This window comes from Psammomys obesus, unplaced genomic scaffold, assembly GCF_907164565.1.
Source record: "Psammomys obesus unplaced genomic scaffold, mPsaObe1.curated_primary_1811, whole genome shotgun sequence".
Lineage (NCBI taxonomy): Eukaryota > Metazoa > Chordata > Mammalia > Rodentia > Muridae > Psammomys > Psammomys obesus.
In genome coordinates, this window is record NW_026587556.1 from 6,886,077 (window position 1) to 6,906,868 (window position 20,792).

A 20,792-nucleotide genomic window follows, 5' to 3' on the forward strand; every position below is an offset into this window, starting at 1 on the left:
GAAGGAGGACCCAGAGTAAGAGGATCAATCCTCACTTAAAAAGACAAAGGGGAAGGACATTGGAGGAAGGAGAAAACAAGAAACAGGACAGGAGCCTACCACTGAGGGCCTCTTAAAGACTCTACCTAGCCTTGTATCAAAGCAGATGCTGAGACTCATAACCAAACTTTGGGCAGAGTGCAGGGAAACATACAAAAGAAGGGGGAGTTAGTAAGACCTGGAGAGGACAGGAGCTCCACAAGGAGAGCAACAGAACCAAAATATCTGGGCTCAGGGGAATTTTCTGATACTGATACTCCAATCAAGGACCATTCATGGATATAACCTAGAACCCCTGCTCAGATGTAGCCCATGGCAGTTCCGTATCCAAGTGGGTTCTCTAGTAAGGGGTACAGGGACTGTCTCTGACATAGACTCAGTGGCTGGCTCTTTGACCAACCGCCCTGAGGGAGGAGCAGCCTTGCCAGGACACAGAGGAGGACATTGCAGCCAGTCCTGATGAAACCTGATAAGCTAGGCTCAGGTGGAAGGGTAGGTGGACCTCCTCTATAGGTGGACTTGGAGAGGGTCATGGGAGGTGATGAGGGAGGGAGGGTGGGATTGGGAGGGAATGAGAGAGAGGGCTACAGCTGGTATGCAAAGCGAACAAAATGTAATTAATGTTAAAAAAAATGTGCTGAGCTTGAAAAGGTTCATGTGTTAATATAATAAGGGAGTGAGAGATTCTGATGTCCCTTCACTAAGGTAAAGTCTCTGCACATTTCCCAATTATGAGTCTCTGTGTTAGTTACTATCTACTTCAAGAAGCTTTCCTGACAAAGTTTCAGTAATAGAATTAAAGAGTTTCATTGTTATGTTCATCAAATCGTGGAGTTTCTCCTCAATCCTATGACCTATCTAGCTTCAAATTCTTGCCTTCATTAACAGTGGCAAGTATAGGTCCCCTTCATGGTACAGGCCTTAAATCTAATATTTTAAAAAGTGGTTGGTTACTTCCGTAACATTTATGCAACTTCTGCACCAGTGGATACAACTTTCAGGTATGTTGTTATCGTAGTTTGAAAGGTTCGTAGCTGTTTGAGACCGGTGATTACTTTTTCACCTCTGGTAGCATGTACTGAACCTTCCAGCAATACAAAACCTAGTCTGTAGGGCTGAAGCTTCTAGTTGAGAACTAGCTTAACTTCCTCACGTTTGATGATTTAAATGTGTGGTGTCTACCGTAAGAGGGTCTTACCATGAGGTTGTGGGGGCCAATACAATAGAATTGGTGACAGTCTGTAATGTTTGGGGTGGGGTCTAAGGACCCCTTGGCCAATAACTCAGAATTATGTAACCCATTCCTGGTACTAGAGGTTTAATTTGGTAGCACATGCTGTCTAGTTGGAGCCCTATCTTCCCAATTATATGGTAATTCCACTTAAATTTGTCTTATACATGCATATATTTAGGAAGATTCTACAGTAGTAGGTTTCTGTGTGGCTTTTCAAAAGGCCTTTCGTGTTAGTGCTTTACCTCACATTCCCTCCCTTCTACTGTCCTTCCATTCCCTTTTTCCCATTTATACTTCCTTAAAAGATTCCCTCTTTATCCCTGATCCCACACTAGCTACCTAAAATTTGTGGTTATTCTAATTAAAACACATATATCTAAAGCTTAAAAGCTAACACCCACATATAGAGGAGCCATGCAATCTTTGTCTTCCTTGATCTGGGTTACCTCATTCGAGATGACTTCTTAACAGCCGAATAATAGTCCATGTGTAAATGCATCACGTTTTCATTATCCATTCATCCATTGACAGCATCAATGAATATGTGCTAAGCAAGTATCTCTGTAGTAAAATGTAGAGTCCTCAAGAATGGTATAGCTGGAGCTTGTGGTAGATCTATTTTTAGCTTTATGGGGAACTTCCACACTGACTTCCATCGTATCTGTTTCAGGTGTGCTCCTACCAGCAATAAATCCTTTCCACAAATTTTTTAAATTATATTTTTATTTTTTATATTAATTACAGTTTATTCACTTTGTATCCCCTGTATTTGGTGCACAAATGTTTAGAATTATAATATTCTCTTGATAGGTCTTTTTCTTTAATGAGTATGCAGTGTCCTTCCCTATCTGTTCTTAGTTTTGGTTTGAAGTCTTTTTTGACAGATGTTAAAATGCTTATGTCCACTTGCTTCTTAACTGTTTGCTTGGAATAACTTTTTCTATTCTTTTACCTTGAAGGTGAGGTTTATCCTTGATAGTGGGAGTGTTCCCTGGAGACAAGAAAAAGATGGAGCCTGTTTTCTAATCTAATCTGATAATCTGGGCCTTTGTATTGGGCAATCTATTGATATTGAGAGTTATTATTGAGCAGTATTTATTAATTCCTATTATCTTATTGTTACGATGTTGTTATTGTTTTTATACCTCCTCTGATTAATTGTTCTCAGATTGTTGCTATATTAGATCCTCTTGAGTGCAGCTAATGTTCTCTTTATTCTAATGATTTCCTTCTAGTGTCTTCTGTAGAACTGCATTAGTAGACAGAAATGGCTTAAGTTTGTTTTTATCCTGAAATACTTTTTCTTTCTCATTCTATAATTGTTGATAATCTTGCCACTATTCTACTTTCTTTATTCTTCTTTCTGGTATTTGAGGTTGGCATCTGTGGTTGTTCAGAGCTTACAAAACATCCATGTAGGGCTAAGCCCTGCTGACTTTCATTCTCCATCGAAACGACAGGAGTTATTTTAATAGGCCTGCCTTTACATATCATGTGGTCTTTTACGTTGCAGCTTTTATTACTCATTTTGCTGTTCTTCCATACGTTCAGTGGTTGATGGGCTAGCTGAAAGAGGACGGAGGCAGAGAAAACAGCTCCAGGACTTGTTAGATTGTTAAAACTTTTTGGTTGGAACTCTAGACTCAGACTACATACAGTCCCAGCGGTACAGTGGAAGCGGTGGTAACATGCACAAAGCTGAAAAATAGCATCTATTTCTATTTTAAAGAAAAAACAGCAATCATGGCATCTATTTACCGTAACAGACAACTCTCTTCAGAAAATGTTAATATAAATTCTATTTCCCCAATAATTGAGAATTTTGTAAACGGCACTAGAAATGATAAATTATTACAATAGAACGATAAAAATGAGATCAATAGCAATAAAAACCTATCTAAAGACATAAATCAGTATATAAATAGGATTTTGACCCAAAACATGAAATGTTGACCATTATTTAGCAACAAACAATTTTCAGCTGCATGATTAATACAGTGATTATGCTTTAGGTTGAAAAGAAAAACAAACCAAGACTCTTGAGATAAAGCACATTTAATTTGTATATACAAGTACAAATTTGTTATTGGAAAAAAGGCCTGTTTTATCTATTCAATACCCAGCCATTAAAAATTTGTATTCATAAACGACACATTTAAAGCATGGCTTAATTGTTGAAGCATAGTAATCTCTCCATCACAGACTGTTTGTCACTGTCTTTCACTTTTTAAAAAGTGCACCATACAGAGGCATTAAGTACATTCACATTGCTGTATAAGTGACATGGTGACTCATGTCAATTCCCATAGGTTTTCAACCTTAAACCCAGTACCTATTAAACAACTCCCTATTTCCTTCTCCTCAAGCCATAGACACTACTGTTCTACTCTCTTTATGAATTCAACTGCTCCAGGTAATATATATGAATAGATTCAAACAGTATTTGTCTTTTTCCTTGATATGTCTTATTTTACTTGACATAATGACTTTAAAAGTCCATCTATTTTGTAACATGTTCAACAGTTTCATTACTTTTAAAGCTTAACTTTGCTTTTTGTGTACATATGTATGTGTTGCATTTTATTTATAATTTCACCAGTCAATGGAAACTTGAATTGCTTTTGCATTAAAGCTATTGGAACTAGGCAGCTGGGAACATGGATGTGTAAGTCTTTGTCAAAATCTGGCTTTCAGTTCATCTAGAAATATGCCCAAAAGTGAGACTGCTAAGTTATATAATAGTTACTCTGTTTTAAAAAAAAAAATTAAATAAGGCCTGGATATGTAGCCCTGGCTAATACCATCTTCCTGCCTCAGTCCTCAAGTACTAAGATAACAAGATTGTGCCACTACACCTGGAATTAATGTTTAAATCTTATTGCTGTTTTATACACAAAGTTCCCAATTTTATTTTTGAGACAGGGTTTGTTATGCCACCTGTGCTGACCTTAGATTGTGCTGACCTCAGACTGTTGACCCCCCTGCCCAAGCCTCCCACATGCTAGGACTGAAGATTCTCCACCCTGACACTCAACAAAGATTCTAATTTCTCCACATCCCTGTCAACTCTTCTTTCTTCCTTCCTACCTTCCTCCTTCCTTAGCCATTCTAGTAGGTATGAAGTAGTATCTGAAATTCTTTTGATTTATATATCCCTATTAAACATTATTTCATTTTGAAATAATTACTACCTTCATATTAACTAAAACTCACTAAAATTTTCAACATGTTTCCTTGTACTTGTCAGCCATCTGTATATTTTCTTAGGAGAAATATCTATTCAAGCCCTTTGTCTATTTTTAACAGGTTGTTTATTAGACTAGTCTTTCTCCTAATCAAATTTCTGCCAATATTTTTAGCTTTGCTATTTCTCACTTGTGAAACTTTTGTGGGGTTTATAATCTCCACAACCAGATATCCCCAGTTCTGCAACTGGAACCTATCAATACTCGCGAGTCTAGCATTCATGACTCTTGTTCTACATACTTTTGACCTTGTAAGTAAATACACTATGGTTTAAATAAAGGGCTGAGAGGGTAGTGTTGCACTGTGCTGTTGGCTTAGAAGACCATACAAAGAATGGAAAAATCATTAGGATCCATGATAAAAATGCTATTTAAACTTTAACACTTATTCTTTATCCTTTTTAAGTATAAAATTTCTTCTTATCTACTACTGCTTCTTTTAATTTATGGATTTTTCCTCAGGCATATTACTATAAAGGGAAACTATTTAGTTCTGATGACAGAGTTTTTGGAAGGTGGCTAAGCCTTGGCACATTTATTTGACACAAACTTTGAGACATTCAAAAGAGTTTTGAAATAATTACTACCTTCATATTAACTAAAACTCACTAAAATTGTCATCTTTTTCTTTTCTCTAATTCCCAAGAGATTCTTTGTGGGGGGTGAGGATGTGCACGTATGCTTACTCAGGCATGCACATACAAAGAAAGAAGTTTGATGTCAGGTGTCTGTATTTATCTCCACCTTATTTTTTAATACAAAGTCTCTCTGGGAACCTGGAGTTCACTGTCTCATCTGCGCTTGCTAGCTAGTGTATCCCTGGGTTTAGCCTGTCTTCACCACCCCAGGAGTGGAGTTACAGAAGCACGTCACCACACCCATATTTTACCTGCCTGCTGGGGATCCAAACAGTTCCTTATGTCTACCTAACAAGTGCTTTACTTACTGAACCATCTCTCCAACCCCTCCATGAGATTCACTAAATTGTAAACTATTGTATCCATGTATCAGAAGTTAGAGACTAAATGTTAACCCAGTTTATTTTGATGAATAAGAAGCCATTATATACAAAAATACATATGCAGGTATAACATATTTTTAATCCTAAGAAATCTATAATCTTACAGCATCTAGAGAAAAAGCTCAACTTTCTTTTAAGTCATGAGTTTCTCTTTTGACAATCAATATGATAAGAAAAAGAAAATTATGCAGGAACTGGAGTAAAGTCCCACATTTTAAACTTTTATCATGAAATAGTCTCATGACAAATGACACTTACATACCTGTAGTTACAACCAGCAGCAAAGTTATTTAAGAAGAGCAATTTCCTTTTTATGTGTAATAAAGGATGATGCTATTCATAATGCAATAGGGTTTTGGTTGGGGGTGGGGTGGCTAGGAGGGTTGCCTGTGAAGCTGGGATAGAAGAACCCAGGACCTTGCTTAGGCAAGCACTGTATCACTGAGCAAGAGCCTCAGCCCTTGAACTTCACTATGAAGTGCAGGCTAGCATTTGGCTGACAGTCCTCCTGCCTCTACTTCTCAAGTGCTGGCATTACAAGCATGTACCAGTAGAGTCCAGGACAGCTTCTTAATCAAACAGCTCATGGAAAAACTATCACAATATCACAATAGTCCTAATAATTCTCACAACAGTCCAAATACCCAGAAGTAACTCAGTATCATCTTTACTACTGGGTAAAATATTTATTTTGAAATCTGGTATGTAGAAAAGTTATCTTTTTACTCAGATTTAAATGGCAAAAAAAAATATGTTACGTTAGTAAAAACATTTTTATCATTTTAAGTATCTTTTCACACTCAAAAATCTTGAAAATAGAAGTTTCATTTTTTTTCACTCTACTTAATGTTTTTAAGGTCTTCCCATTTTATTTCCATGTGATCAGAACCTTTTATCTACATTTCTACACAACTGTCCATTCTTCATCAAACATAAAAATACAGTTTACTGTGAATCTGTCTCTTCACCAGTGAGGAAACCCACATCCCATAAAACTTGGCTAAACAATCTTAATAGTTTTGTCTTTTGACCATACAGTCAAAAGAAAACAGAGGTGAGTAGAGAAAAGATAGGAAGATCTTACATGAACTCCCAGGTAAATGCTGCTTACTGGAGAACTGCTATCTTTTACTTCCTGAAAAATTTACTTCTTAAGCAAGAGTTGAGCTAAGGAATATTCAGGCAGGACTACTTTGCTTTTTCAACTGAAGCTTCAGATCCACAGAGAATACCCCACATTCTGTAAAGCCAAAGCAGGACATATTAAAACATGAAAGATGGCTTAGATTTTTCGTCCACCGGAAAACACTCAAGATAAGGCAGAAGGTACAAGATATTTAGGAGGCACTTCCTTGTAAAGAGGCCGAAGTATCCATCTTACATAGAGGTAGCACAATCTATTTAATCCACCAGAGGGCCACATAATGGTGGCTTCAAAAACAGTAGCATGAAGACTATGGTTAGATCAACTAACTGCAGAACTAACAGAGAAATAATGGCAATCCTGTCAAAAGAGGAAGAGTGCCTTTTTGCTGTGAGCCAAATGAACCATCAGGAAAGCATTGCCAGTTTATTTTAAAAGGAACCATACCCAAGAAAGCTCACCCATAGAACCAGGGGTCTTAGCAGTACACCTAATGTATGGATGACCACAAAAAGCCAAAGGCATCCAAAGAACTGCAACTTGCAATCTGAGAGGAATTTACAGTGCCCTCCACATAAAGGGCCATCAGCAGAGATAAAAACCCAGAGAGCTACTGGTCAGGAATTGGCTTTCTGCTTTTGTTTTGTTTTTTGTTTGTTTACTTGTTTGTTTTGTTTGTTGTGGGAGGGGCGAGGGTTTGGTTTTTTCCATTGTTTTGTTTTTGTTTTTTTGGTTTTGATACCCTATAACTCACATGTTTTCCCTAAAGTGGTCTGACGCTAAAGAATCATAAATAGCAGCTAACAGCAGGGAAGAGATGGATCATAGACGAATGAATGAGAAGTACAAACAAACACTGGAGGTGATGTGTAGGAGGGAGAACCCTCATTCAGTGTTGGCAGAATTAAAAACTGGTGCAGCCACTCTGGAACTCAGTGTGGACAATTCTTAAACAGCTCAACAATAACTCTACCATATAACCCAGATATACTTCTTGGTATATTCTTAAAGGACAAAATGTTCTGCTACAAATATTCTTGCTCAGCCATGTTCACTGGCACTCTATTTAAATTAGAAAGGACATACACCTAAATGTCTTTCAAATGATAAATGGATAATGAAAATGTGGAGCATATATACTGTGGAACAGTATTTAGCTGTAAAGAAAAATAAAATCCTAAAATTTTCAGACAAAGGGATGGAACTAGCGAAATACTGCACTGAGTGAGGTAACCCAGACCCCCAAAGACAAATGCTGCATATTCTTTCTTATTTGTGGATCCTATCTCTGAATCTTTAAACATGATTACATAACATGGAGCAACTGCTGAAACTAGGAAAGTTAAAGAACTACAGTGTGAGGAGGGAAGAAGCTTTAGAGGAGGGGATAGTTGAACACAGGTGCCATGACAGGGAAAATGGACACAAAGGAGAAGACTTTAACTGGAGAAAGGAAAGGGAGTGCAGTACAGAGAAAGAGGAAGGGGAGAGGGATAAATGACACTAATAATATTGATAAGGGGCATGGGGAAATATTTGTATTCACTGAAAAATAAATATATAATATATATTAGTGTATGTATATATATATATAAATATTTAAGTGACGTTATGCCATTTGGGTGATACTTTTCCCCCAAGATCCAGAGACTATCTAATAAAAACCCTACTACCGGCCATAAAAAACTCCTTTTCAAGTAGTTTGTCAAAGAGTCCAAACAACTCCTCAAACAACATAGACTATTCCTGTTGTCCTGGGTTGTTTCCCACAGGTTGAAAGTAGGACCGTATTTCTGAGGACAACATACATTTCAGACACATGACTTCAAGAGATAAAGCTGGCAGTCACCTGGAAGTCTGTTCCCTGATGACTAGTTCCCCTACTATCTGGAAGTACTGTGCAAGATGACAATGGAAAAAAGCTATTAACAGGCCTACCCAACTATAATGCCTATCAAACACAACAACAACCAAAAAAGCATGATATGCCCAAGGGCACAATAGCAACACTTAATATCTTAGAGGGAAACAGTGACCTAACTGGACTTAAGGCCTCATCAATAGAAGGAAGTTCATTCTGACTACTATGGCCTGGCCAACTACCACCAGATGATAAAGTCATGGGCTCTGGAAAATAGTTTACTACTACCACTTTCCTAAACCAGTATAATTCACTACTGCATTCTAAATACCTAACCTTACATCAACAGATAACTGTAGCTCTTACACCTCATCAAAAAAAAAGCTTGTTGTTGTGTTTTGTTTTGTTTTAACAGACAGTGTCTTGGTTAGGGTTTCATTGTACTGAAGAGACACCATGACCATGGAAACTCTTATAAAGGAAAACATTTAATTGGGGCTGGCTTACAGTTTCAGAGATTTAGTCCATTATCGTCATTGTGAGGAACATGGCAGCACACAGCCAGACATGGTGCTGGAGCTGAGAGTTCTACATCTTGATCGGCAGACAGCAGAAGGAGACTGTGTCACACTGACCAGGCTGGAGCGTATAAGACCTCAAAGCCTACCTCCACGGTGACACAGTTCCTCCACAAGACTATCCCTACACCAACAAGGGCACACATCCTAATATTGCCACACCCTAAAGCCAAGTATTCAAACACATGAATCTAAGGAGGCCATGCCTATTCAAACCACCACAGATGGAAACCACCACAGAAACCCACAACTGGTCAAAATGCAGAGAACTGACTGCAAGATACCCAGCTTCACTTGATACATCTACAGCATAAGCCCTACATTTAAGGCCCAGAAAATACCACAGAAAGAGCTAAAAGATTGTAAGAGCGAGAGGACAAGGACATTGACTGTGATGTCCTACATAAGACATCGAACCCGAAACAAGACCTGCACAGTGGCAACAACTCCTTCACAGTGGGTGGGGGAAACCTCACAAGGCCTCACCCCTAGATGAAGAGTAATAGGCAATTAATGGCTGCTAAAATAGGAAAAATCAATCTACTCCAGGGATGGGCCCCCAATAGGTTCTCTCTACATATATATATATATATACAGGCAACACTAAATGGATTTAGCAGGTTGTATATATATACACATACACATATATACATATATACATATATATATGTATATATATATACATATATATATATATATAACAATTAAGGAAGAAGTCATGAAAGTTCTAACTCATATTCTGAATGTCTTGTAGAAATAAAACAGTCAAATTATATATGAATTTAATCTATTTAAAAGAATGGTTCATAAAGCAGCCTCCAGTTTTGGATTCCTATTTACACCAAGTTGTGACAGCATAAGACCTATATAAGCATAAGCCAAACAAACAAACAAAATCCCAGCATGGAGCCAGGAAATGGTCACCTAGTCCCACCTCCAACTGAGAAGTATTGATAACTGATAGATGCTGGGAAATGGAGAGTTAGTTTTCTTTAGTGTGTTCCCTCTGAAAGGTTAAAATGTTCCAGAGGATGACCACATACCCAATAGCATAGGTATAAAATAGGAGGTTGATCTGGGAAAAGTTGGAGGAAGGGGTAAATATGGTCAAAATACTATGTATTTTTCTTAAATAATAATTCTCAAATAATTAATAAAATATTTTTAAAAAGAAATTTGCTGATTTTCTAAGTCTTTCTCCTTCTGTTCTTTCCTCCTTTCTTCAAATTTCCAAAAAGTAGGCCAGTCTAGAGAAAGTCTATTAACTGAACTGCAGTCTGAAGATTGTTCATTTGCTTATATGTTTTTGAGTGAGGGTCTCCTACAATGCATACTAGCCTCAGACTAGCATTATAACAGAGGCCAACCTTGAACTCTTTATCCTCCTCCCTCTTCCTTCCACAAGTGCTGGGACTGCAAATAGCACCATGCCTTGATCTTAAGCTTTAATATTAAATCGGACTAAGCTTTTTTAATACTTTAAATGAAATAATAACAAAAAATTACAGGGAGAACTTGGCATGGATTTCATCCACCAGGAAATAAAATGAGCTAGTGGAGCGGTGCAGGTTCACAGAGCAGGGTGGGAACGAACGAACACAGTGTCTGTTTATAGCACATCTGTTGTATGTGTGTGTGCAAATAAATTACAGTGAAAGGTTACACACGAGTGAATAGGATGGAGGCAAAAGTCACTTTCTAGAATCAGTCAACAGCTGTAGACACATAGCTCAGCGCTTACTTTAGGGCTTTTTTGAAATCTTGTGATTATTCTGTAAGTTTTTCTTCTGCAGAGATGGCATCATCATCTGTTTAAATACTGTGTTTAGTACGAAATGTAAATATATCTGACTCCCTATGAGGTTAGGCAGATAGCTACAACATTCTGAAATTCTGGGAAAAAAAATGTATTTCCTGACTGAAGAGAGGGTAGCACAATGTTTATGGTTTCTACCAGTATTTTTCTGCTAAACTGAAAGGGGCCCTTTTGGTTTCAAAACCTGTCAGATCCGTATTGATTATGTATGTATTCAGTGTAGAAATGATATCTAATTCTTTGTGAGCATATCAGGATTAAGGAGCCTATTTAATTATATTTATTTTATTAAAAATGTTAATTATATATAATAATGGGCTTCAGTGATATTTTTATACATGGTTATAGTGTATTTTGATCATATTCACCTCCACCCCTCACTTGACCCCATGTTGTTCCTGCTCTTACAACTTGCTTTCTCAACTTTTATTTTTAAACTGTAAAAAGTTCAGAAAACTCAGAAGCAAAATTGTAGGTTATAGGTACAACTTCACAAGAGCTTTTAACAGTCTTCCCATCAGATATACTGTCTGTCCTATCAATAGTTGGGGTTGTTATTGCTATAATGAAATACCATGACCAAAAGAAAAATTGAGAGGAAAGGGTTCATTTGGCTTAAACTTCCACATCATAGTCCATCACTGAAGGAAGTCAGGACAGGAATTCAAACAGGGCAGGAATCTGGAGCCAGTAGCTGATGCAGAGGTCATGGAGAAAAGGTGCCTTGCTCCTCATGGCTTGCTCAGCCTGCTTTCTTAAAGAACTCAGGACCACTGGCCCAGGGGTGGCACTACCCATAATGGGCTGGACCCTCCCTCATCAATAAGAAATCTTAAAAATGCTCTACAGGCTTACCTAGAGCCCCATTGTATGGAGGTACTTTCTCAACTGAGGCTGCCATTTCGCAAATGGCCCTAGCTTTTGTCAAGCTGACATAAAATTAGCTTTCACAGGTTACCACCAGTTTACCAAGGCTTCATGGGGCTGCTCATGTTTTGCGATATCAGACTTAAATGTTTGTCAAGCTCATTTCTTGGCATTTTCCAGAAGAGAAATGAAGCTGAGCATCATATTGACCAATTAAAAGTATCCCTTTTCTGAACCTCTTTTTCTTATTTAATTTGAAAGATTTTTTTTATTCTTCATTCTTCCAAGATTCTATGGATTATCTTTTAACTTTTTAATGGTATGATTCAATGCACAAGAAGTTTTAATTTTAAAAAGTAGCCAAATTGACCAACATTTTCTTTTATAGCTTTACTCTGTGTTGCCTACAAAACTCTTCCCTACACTTCAGTCATGAAGATATTCTCCTATAGTATTTCAAACTTTTAAAATTTGAATTTTCATACTTAAGTCTTAAAACATTTTTCACTGTATAAATAAACTAAATGCTCATTGCCTTTCTTCATATGACTAGCAAATGGTTCTACAATCATTTTCTAAACAATACTTTTGTTGAGATCATTAACTGTAAGTTACTATTTATTGTCCAAGACAGTAGTTTTTAAGATTGTCCATTGCATTATACAGACTCCATTTCATAAGCAGCATTTTACTCCATTTTGAGTGAAAATGTAAGACCAGAGTGACACTGTATTTTGGTGGACATGTATACAACATCATCTGTCCAGTCCCACCCACAGAACCCAGGCTGATAAACAGCTCATTCCTAAAACAGAGAGGGTGCTACACTATAAATTTATTAAAATAAACAGGGACTATAGAAGTAAATAGGCTATTAAAACCATATTTTTAATAACTGGTTCAAGAACTTGTCAGACATAACAGACTGGTGAAAGAGTATAATTCTCTCACCTGGACTCCATAAAGAAGAAGATACAACACTGGTCCTGGTTTTACCAACCTGTCACTTAACCAACCAGTGTGGTCAGGTAGAAAAGGGGTTGTCTCTGGCATGAACTCAGTGGCTGGCTCTTTGACCACCTCCCCCTGGGAGAAGCAGCCTTGCCAGGTCACAGAGGAAGTTGATGCAGCCAGTCCTCATGAGACCTGATAGGCTAGAGTCAGACTAGGGAAAGGGCATAGGGAGAGAAAAGGGAGGCTGTGTGGAGAGGGAGGGTGGGTGGGACTAGGAGGAGCCAACTAGGAGGAGACGGAGGGGGCTACAGCAGGGATACACACAAAGTGAATCAATTGTAATAAATAAATAAATAATTTGTTAAAGTTGAAAAAAAAAAGTCTGATTGTTCCAGAGACTTCTACTCAGCTCCATTCTCACTGTTGACACAGCCTAACTGAAATGCTGTCTGTCCATCCACCTGTTCATCTGCCTAGACCTTCCCCTCTATAGCTTCCACTGTACCTCATTTGTGAAGCTCAAGTCTGGTCCTGCAGCCTAACTCAGCATCAGCATCTGCAATGTCTACAATTAGTTATTTCATAAACTCTTTTCCTATCTCTATCAGCTTCTGCCTCTCAAGCCTCCTTGAAACTCCTTTAAATTCCTTTAAATTCTTCTTAAACCCTTTGAAACCATTTTATAATGTATATGAGAGAGATTACTGTGTGATGTATAATTTGTGCTTTGGTCTGAGAGTTGATATTAGTAAATAAAATTGCAATAAAATAACTTGCATTTGCCTATGCCAGATCTATCAAGGAGAATGGGACTGCTCAGCAAATTGTTGCCAACAAAACTGCCACACCTTGTGAATTTATTTTCACTCAATAAATTCTGACATGAAAGAAAGACATGATGTGATTACAATTCTGACATAGCACACTCATAGCATCATTTGTTAAGCCTTACTATCTAGCAGGGAAACAGTCTGCCATGGTTCTTACTAAACACTATCTTGGCTATTCTTGTTGTTTTGTTCTGATATATGTTTTCCTTGTGTTTCAGAGGCATGATCCAAAGTCTTTCCTATTTAGCGCTAAAGAGTAAATCTGGTGCTGGGCGTGATGGTGCACGCCTTTAATCCCAGCACTGTGAGTTCAAGGCCAGCCTGGTCTACAAAGCCAGTCAAGGCTACAGGACAGTCAAGGCTACACAGAGAAACCCTGTCTTCTAAAAAAAAAAGAATAAATTTGATCCCCTGGGTATGTTTTCTGAATTAAGCCCTCAGCATCCCTTGTCAGGCCTTTTCCTCAATAGTAATACTGCACCCTATTCATATAGGGTGAAGATTAAGAAGATACTAATAACCAAGTCACAAAATCAAAATTGCATTTTCTAAGCCAACTCCTTCCCCAAACCCCCTACTCCAAAGACAGTTTTATTACAGAGTATTCACTGTTTAAACCAAATATTTCATCTAGTCAAATAATGTAATATTTATCCTGCTAGAAGGAAAGAGTAATGGAGTGAACAAATAGAAAAAAAAAATGCTTTGAGTGTGATGGGAAGGATTCGCTATTTTTCAATTAAAAACATACTCCAAAAACACAACTTTACATTGTTAAGAGAGGTGCCTGTAGAGGTCTGAAAATACAAACATGTATGGAGTAATAATTTTTAAATGATTTTAATCATTTAAAATTTAATAATAATTTTAAATTATTTTAGTTTTAATTTTTAAAATTTAATAATAATAACATAACTTTTAGTTTTCTATTTAAAAGATATAAATATGTACTGTTAAAGACTTGGCCTACCCAGTGGTTCACAGAGAACACTGAAGTTTTGGGAAAAAGTAATTGTTAGTGAACCACAGCCTTTTAAACACTGCCCCCTACTGTTCCCATTCAGCTTCCTCTGACATGGAAAGGATCACAGAAATAAAAACAACCGCCCCTTCAGCCTTTGAAATCAGTTTAGCATTGTTGTTCAGCAGACCAGATTTCACAGGCTGGGACAATTTCAACTACACAGCTGTGGGGCTTCATTAAAGCGAATCCCAGACATTCAAACATTACTTTCATCAGTAATGTAGCCAACCCCAAAGAGGGCAGGATTGGACTTGGGCAACACTGACAATACTTGGAAACACTTGGAAACATCAGTAAAGACAAGAATCCCCATGTTGACATGTGCAACCTTGAACTATTATAGTCAGTCTTATTTTAAAAAATTATATATATATGGCTAGCAAGAATGACAAACTTCAACAAAAAGAGATGAATCTTGCTTTATAACACATAAACTCACAATCCAGAGATGACTTTTGCTTCCAAATGATCTATTGACTAGACTTTCTGACTAGTTGCTTTGCTCCTGAATTCTACTGGTACAAATACTATTAGCAAGAAATCAAAGAGAGCAGCCAAAAAAAAAAAAAAAAAAAAACAAAAAAAAAAAAAAAAACAAACCTCACCTAGAGCATTCTGTCATCACAAAGTGCGCGTCAGCACTGTGCTGGGCCATTTTTCTGTCAGCTTGACACAGGCTAATTCATATGGGAAGTGGGAACCACAACTGAGAAAATGCCTCCACCAGACTGGCCTGTGGGCAAGCTTGTGGTACATTTTCTTGATGATTGATGTGGGAGGGCCCATCGTACTATGGTTTATACCACAGTAGTCCTGCGTGCTGTACAAAAGCAGACTTAGGGGAGCAAGCCAGTAAGCAGGACTCCTTGGGGGTCTCTGCTTCAGTTCTTGCTTCTAGATTCCTACCTTAAGTTCCTTCCCTGACTTTCCTGGATGAACTCTAAGATGAAATAAACCCTTTTCTCCCAAGTTGTTCTGATCATAGTGCTTCATCACAGCAATAAGAAGCCTAAGTGGGGCTGGAAAGATGGCTCAGAGGTTAAGAGCACTGACTGCTCCTCCAGAGGTCCTGAGTTCAATTCCCAGCAACCATATGGTGGCTCACAGCCATCTATAATGAGATCTGGTGCCCTCTTCTGGCATGCAGGCAGAACACTGTATAAATAATAAATAAATAAATACATCTTTAAAAAAAAAAAAAAGAAAAGAAGCCTAAGACGGCACTTCAGAGTGTCATAAGTGTGGAATGTGATGGGTCACTTAATATTACAAGAAGCCTAGGACATTTATCATGTAGTAATTTTAAAATAGGTTTCATAATGTAATTTTCATATATTTATATATTTTGATAATATTTCCCCATAGTGAAATTTCCTACTCCGTCCTGATGATCCTATTCTTCTTTCCAAATAGCTTCTCTTCTGCTTTCATGTTGTTTTGAAAATTCTAGATCACACATGTGAGAGAAGACATGCAATATTTGCCTTTCTGAGTCTTATTTTGTTTAACAAAATGATCTCTAGTTTCATACCTTTTCCTATAACTGACATGACTTATTTCTTCTTACAGTTAATTAAAACTCAATTGTCTCTAGTCTACATTTTCTTTATCTGTTCATGTTTTGACAATCAAGCCATACTGATTCCAAAACATGGCTATTGTGAAGAATGTAGATATCTCTATTACATGCTGACTTTGATCCATCTTGGCATATACCCAGGAGTGGTATAGCTGGACCAGGTGTTATTTTTAATTTTAGATTTTTGAGATACTATCCTTAGTGATTTTCATATTAGCCACAAAAATTCATATTCTTATCAAAAGCATATAAGGGTTTCCCATCCCCCTCACCCCTACCAAGTACTTTGTTACTGGCTTTCTTTTTTTTTTTACTGTTTTAAAATTTTTTTAACTTTTTTTAAATTTTTTATTAATTACACTTTATTTATTTTGTATCCCCCCATAAGCCCCTCCCTCCTCCCCTCCCAATCTCACCCTCCCTCCCATTTCTACATGCATGCCCCTCCCCAAGTCCACTGATAGGGGAGGTCCTCCTCTCCTTCTTTCTGATCTTAGTCTATCAGTTCTCATCAAAAGTGGTTGCACTGTCCTCTTCTGTGGCCTGGTAAGGCTGCTCCCCCCTCAGGGGGAGGTGATCAAAGAGCAGGCCAATCAGATTATGTCAGAGGCAGTCCCTCTTCCTATTATTATGTAACCCACTTGGACACTGAATTGACATGGGCTACATCTGTGCAGGGGTTCTAGGTTATCTCCATGAATAGTCCTTGGTTGGAGTATGAGTCTCTGGGAAGTTTCCTGTGTTCAAATTTTCTTGTTCTGTTGCTCTCCTTGTGGAGTTCCTGTCCTCTCCAGCTCTTACTATTTCCCACTACTTACATAAAATTCCATTCACTCTGCCCGACAGTTGGCCATCAGGCTCAGCATCTGCTTTGATAGTCTGCAGGGCAAAGGCTTTCAGAGGCTCTCTGTGGTAGGTTCCTAGTTTGTTTCCTGTTTTCTTCTTCTAGCTTTCAGAAGCCCTCTGTAGAAGGTTCCTAGGTTGTTTCCTGTTTTCTTCTTTTTCTGATGTCCATCCTCTTTGCCTTTCAGGATGGGGATTGACCGTTTTAGTTAGGGTCCTCTCTCTTGCTTAGTTTCTTTAGATGCACAGATTTTAGTGGGTCTGTCCTATGTTGTATGTCTATATGAGTGAGTATATACCGTGTGTGTCTTTTTGCTTCTGGGAGTTACTGCCTTTCTTAATGATAGCCATTCCTGACTGGAAAAGGCAAACTCTCAGGCTAAGTCTGATTTGCATTCTGTGGTGGCTAAGAATGTTCAGCATTTTTAATGTAAGAAGCTTGGTTTTTAAAACTATTTATTATAAAATAGTTTTAAATAGTTATGTAACCTCAGGTCTCTTAGCCATTCAGGACACTCTACAGATATTATTCTAAAGACTGTCGGGAGGTGGCGATGAAGAAACACATAGAATGATGAGAGGGTTATTTCTTTTCCAGCCAGTTTTTCCCCATTGCTCCCTAATCCCCTATCCTTACCACTAAAACCATGTGATCCACCCATTTCCCTCTTAGTTAAGAACTATGAAGTCATATAATCTTTCTCCATGTCCCTTCCTTCATTAAATTACACATTTTTTTGTATTTGTAAAAGAATTGATCTCTTTTCTATTTATTTTCTTTTTTAAATTTTATTAATTACACCTTATTCACTTTGTATCCCCCCATAAGCCCCTCCCTCCTCCCCTCCCAACCCCTCCCTTCCTTCCCCTTCTCCACCCATGCCCCTCCCCAAGTCCACTGCTAGGGGAGGACTTTTTTTCTTTCCTTCTGATCCTAGTCTATTAGGTCTCATCAGGAGTGGCTGCATTGTCTTCTTCTGTGTCCTGGTAAGGCTGCTCCCCCCTCAGGGGGAGGTGATCAAAGAGCAGGCCAATCAGTTCATGTCAGAGACAGTCCCTGTTCGCATTACTATGGAACCCACTTGGACACTGAATTGCCATGGGCTACATCTGTGCAGGGGTTCTAGGTAATCTCCATGCATGGTACTTGGTTGGAGTATCAGTCTCAGGGAAGACCCATGTGCTCAGATTTTTTGGTTCTGTTGCTCTCCTTGTGGAGCTTCTGCCCTCTCCAGATCTTACTATTTCCCACTTCTTTCATAAGATTCCCTGCATTCTGCCCAAAGGTTGGCCATAAGTCTCAGCATTTGCTTTGAAACCATTATGTGGTACACACAGTTGTAAGCCTAGCACCTGGGAAATGGAGAGAGAAGGATCAGGAGTTCAAGATTATCCTTGGCTACAATATAGAGGGCTTAGGGCCAGCATGGACTACATGAGACCCTGTGTAAAAAACAAACTACAGAATATGACAACTAGACAAAAATTCAAGGGTTCTAAAATAATAACTGAATGCCCAGAAAACCCTTTGATGTTAACTATAATTAGGTATAGATGTTAATTTTCCAATTTGGAAAAGACAAATATCCAATAAATCCATGAAAATGTTCAATTTAGGTCAAATATCCTTAATAGTTCTGTTCGGTGGGCTCTGTGCCTTCAGGAGAAGCAAAGAAGGATTCTTACAGAAAAGAAAAATCTCACTAAGGATGGTATGGGGTTGAAATACCTGTGATGGAACAGTAGATGATGTGAGGAGCAATCTTGTCTATATCCTCATATCCTAGGCCCATCTCAGAAAGCTTGCCAGGCACATAGTTTTCCACAAAAATATCACAAGTGGCTGTAAGCTGAAGGAAGAAAAATCAGATTTTTTGAGGGACTTCCAAACCTTTAACAGCTTTTCCCACATAAACAAACTTTAATTTCAATAAAATTTTCACATTGTAAGAATCAAAAAAATCACAGGATAAATTATGTTTATGGAACCATAAAAGCTCTGGTCAAATTACTTGAACTACTACAGTCAAGAAAACAATGGTTATAATATTTTTGTAAATGTATACTATTAGATTCTGTACCCTTCAAATTTAAGAAACATTTATTGAACATGATCTGTCCAAATATACTCTCAGAATACGTAAAAATAAAAGTACATAAAATCCATACAAAAAAATATCTCGAAACCTTCACTAAAACAATCCCTAAATACAATATCATCATTATAATCTATCCTTATTCTGTAATATTTCTAACTACAACACAGTTTAATACATTAGAACATGATTCTGAAATGCCTTCTACTTTCAAAGAATTTTAACTGTTGCTAGTGAACCGTATTCTGTTTTGCTTTTCAACAACTGCAGGAGTGCATCTTAGCGGGCCTCTCAAGGAGAGAACCTGTCATTCTTTGAAGCTCTAGAAACAAAATCAGCAGATGAGTAGGCGGTCTCTCTGGAGATGCACGGAGAACACATTAAGAAATGTGAGCTCCAGATCACTACTCCAGAGCACAGACTTATTCACCTCACATTTTAGAGGTCTGAGAGCAAACACCAGCATAAGCTGAGGTCCAGTGAGGACTTCTTGGAGAACAGCATCAAAGTGCATGAAGCATATTCAAGAGGAATCACTCCCATTGTGAAATGGGAAGTTGGAAAGTAGGATTTCATTACTCAAATGAGAGCAACTGCAATTCCACGAGAACTAATTTCTTTTGAGGGCAGATACTCCCATGACCCAACTACCTTCCATCTTCCATTTCCACTATATTATATCCCTTACATGTTCTACCATTTCCCAACACTGTCATACTGGGGGCCAAGCTCCCCCCAAAACAGGAACCACTGGAACTACACTTAAACCATATCCAAATAATAGCAGATAAAGACAGAGAAGATACAGGCGTGCAACTGAAATATCACACTATACAAATATCCTTTCAAATCTCAGGTTAGAAGTTGATAAACCTCCCATATGGGTAAGCTATACAGCATACCCCGGGTGTGCTGTTCTAGTGCTACAATTAAATACTCTGAGAAAAAGCAGCTTAGTAAAGGAAATGGTTTATTTGGCTTATACTTTCAGGTACAATCTATCATTAAGGGAAGTCAGAGCAGGAACTCAAGCAGAAACCATGGAGGAAGGCTGCTTACTTACTTACTCCCTGGCTCACATCCAGGTAGCTCTCTCATACAACCCAGACTCATTTGCCAAGGAATGGTACCACCACCAGTGGGAAGGGCCCTCCCACTTTAATTATCAAGACTGTTTCTTATAGACAAGGCAACAGGCCAATCGGATCTGGGCAATTCCTCAACAGAGGTTTTATCTTCCTAGATGATTCTAGGTTTTGTCAAGGTGACAATAAACCTAACACCACACCAGATGAGCCATAATATAAAGGAATGTATTAATGTTGATAATTCATGTACAGAAGATCAACTGAGACACCCCATCTTGTGAAACTGAACAATTACTAGATTCTTGGGCTTTCCGTTCACAGATAGCCATTGTTGGATTAGTTGGACTGCACCCTGTAAGTCATTTCAATAAATTCCCTTTAGATAGATAGATAGATAGATAGATAGATAGATAGATAGATAGATAGATAGACCGACAGATTGACATAGATATAGAACCCTGACTAATACATCAGCCATTTCAGATTCCTTTCTCTTGAGAATTCTGTTTATATCATGACCCTATTTTTAACTGGATTATATGGTTTTTGATATCTAGTTCTTGAGTTGTTTAT

The 20,792-nt window shown here is 38.0% G+C and overlaps 1 protein-coding gene across 3 annotated transcripts in view; it reads right to left on the bottom strand.

Annotated features, from left to right (window-relative positions):
• The window catches only part of Sugct (succinyl-CoA:glutarate-CoA transferase), a 668,162-nt gene that overhangs the window by 611,093 nt on the left and 36,277 nt on the right, over positions 1-20,792 (bottom strand). For all 3 annotated transcript variants that reach the window (XM_055603972.1, XM_055603970.1, XM_055603971.1), the window contains exon 6: positions 18,765-18,885. In XM_055603972.1, the coding sequence (XP_055459947.1) occupies positions 18,765-18,885 (121 nt within the window). The remainder of the gene's footprint in view (positions 1-18,764; positions 18,886-20,792) is intronic.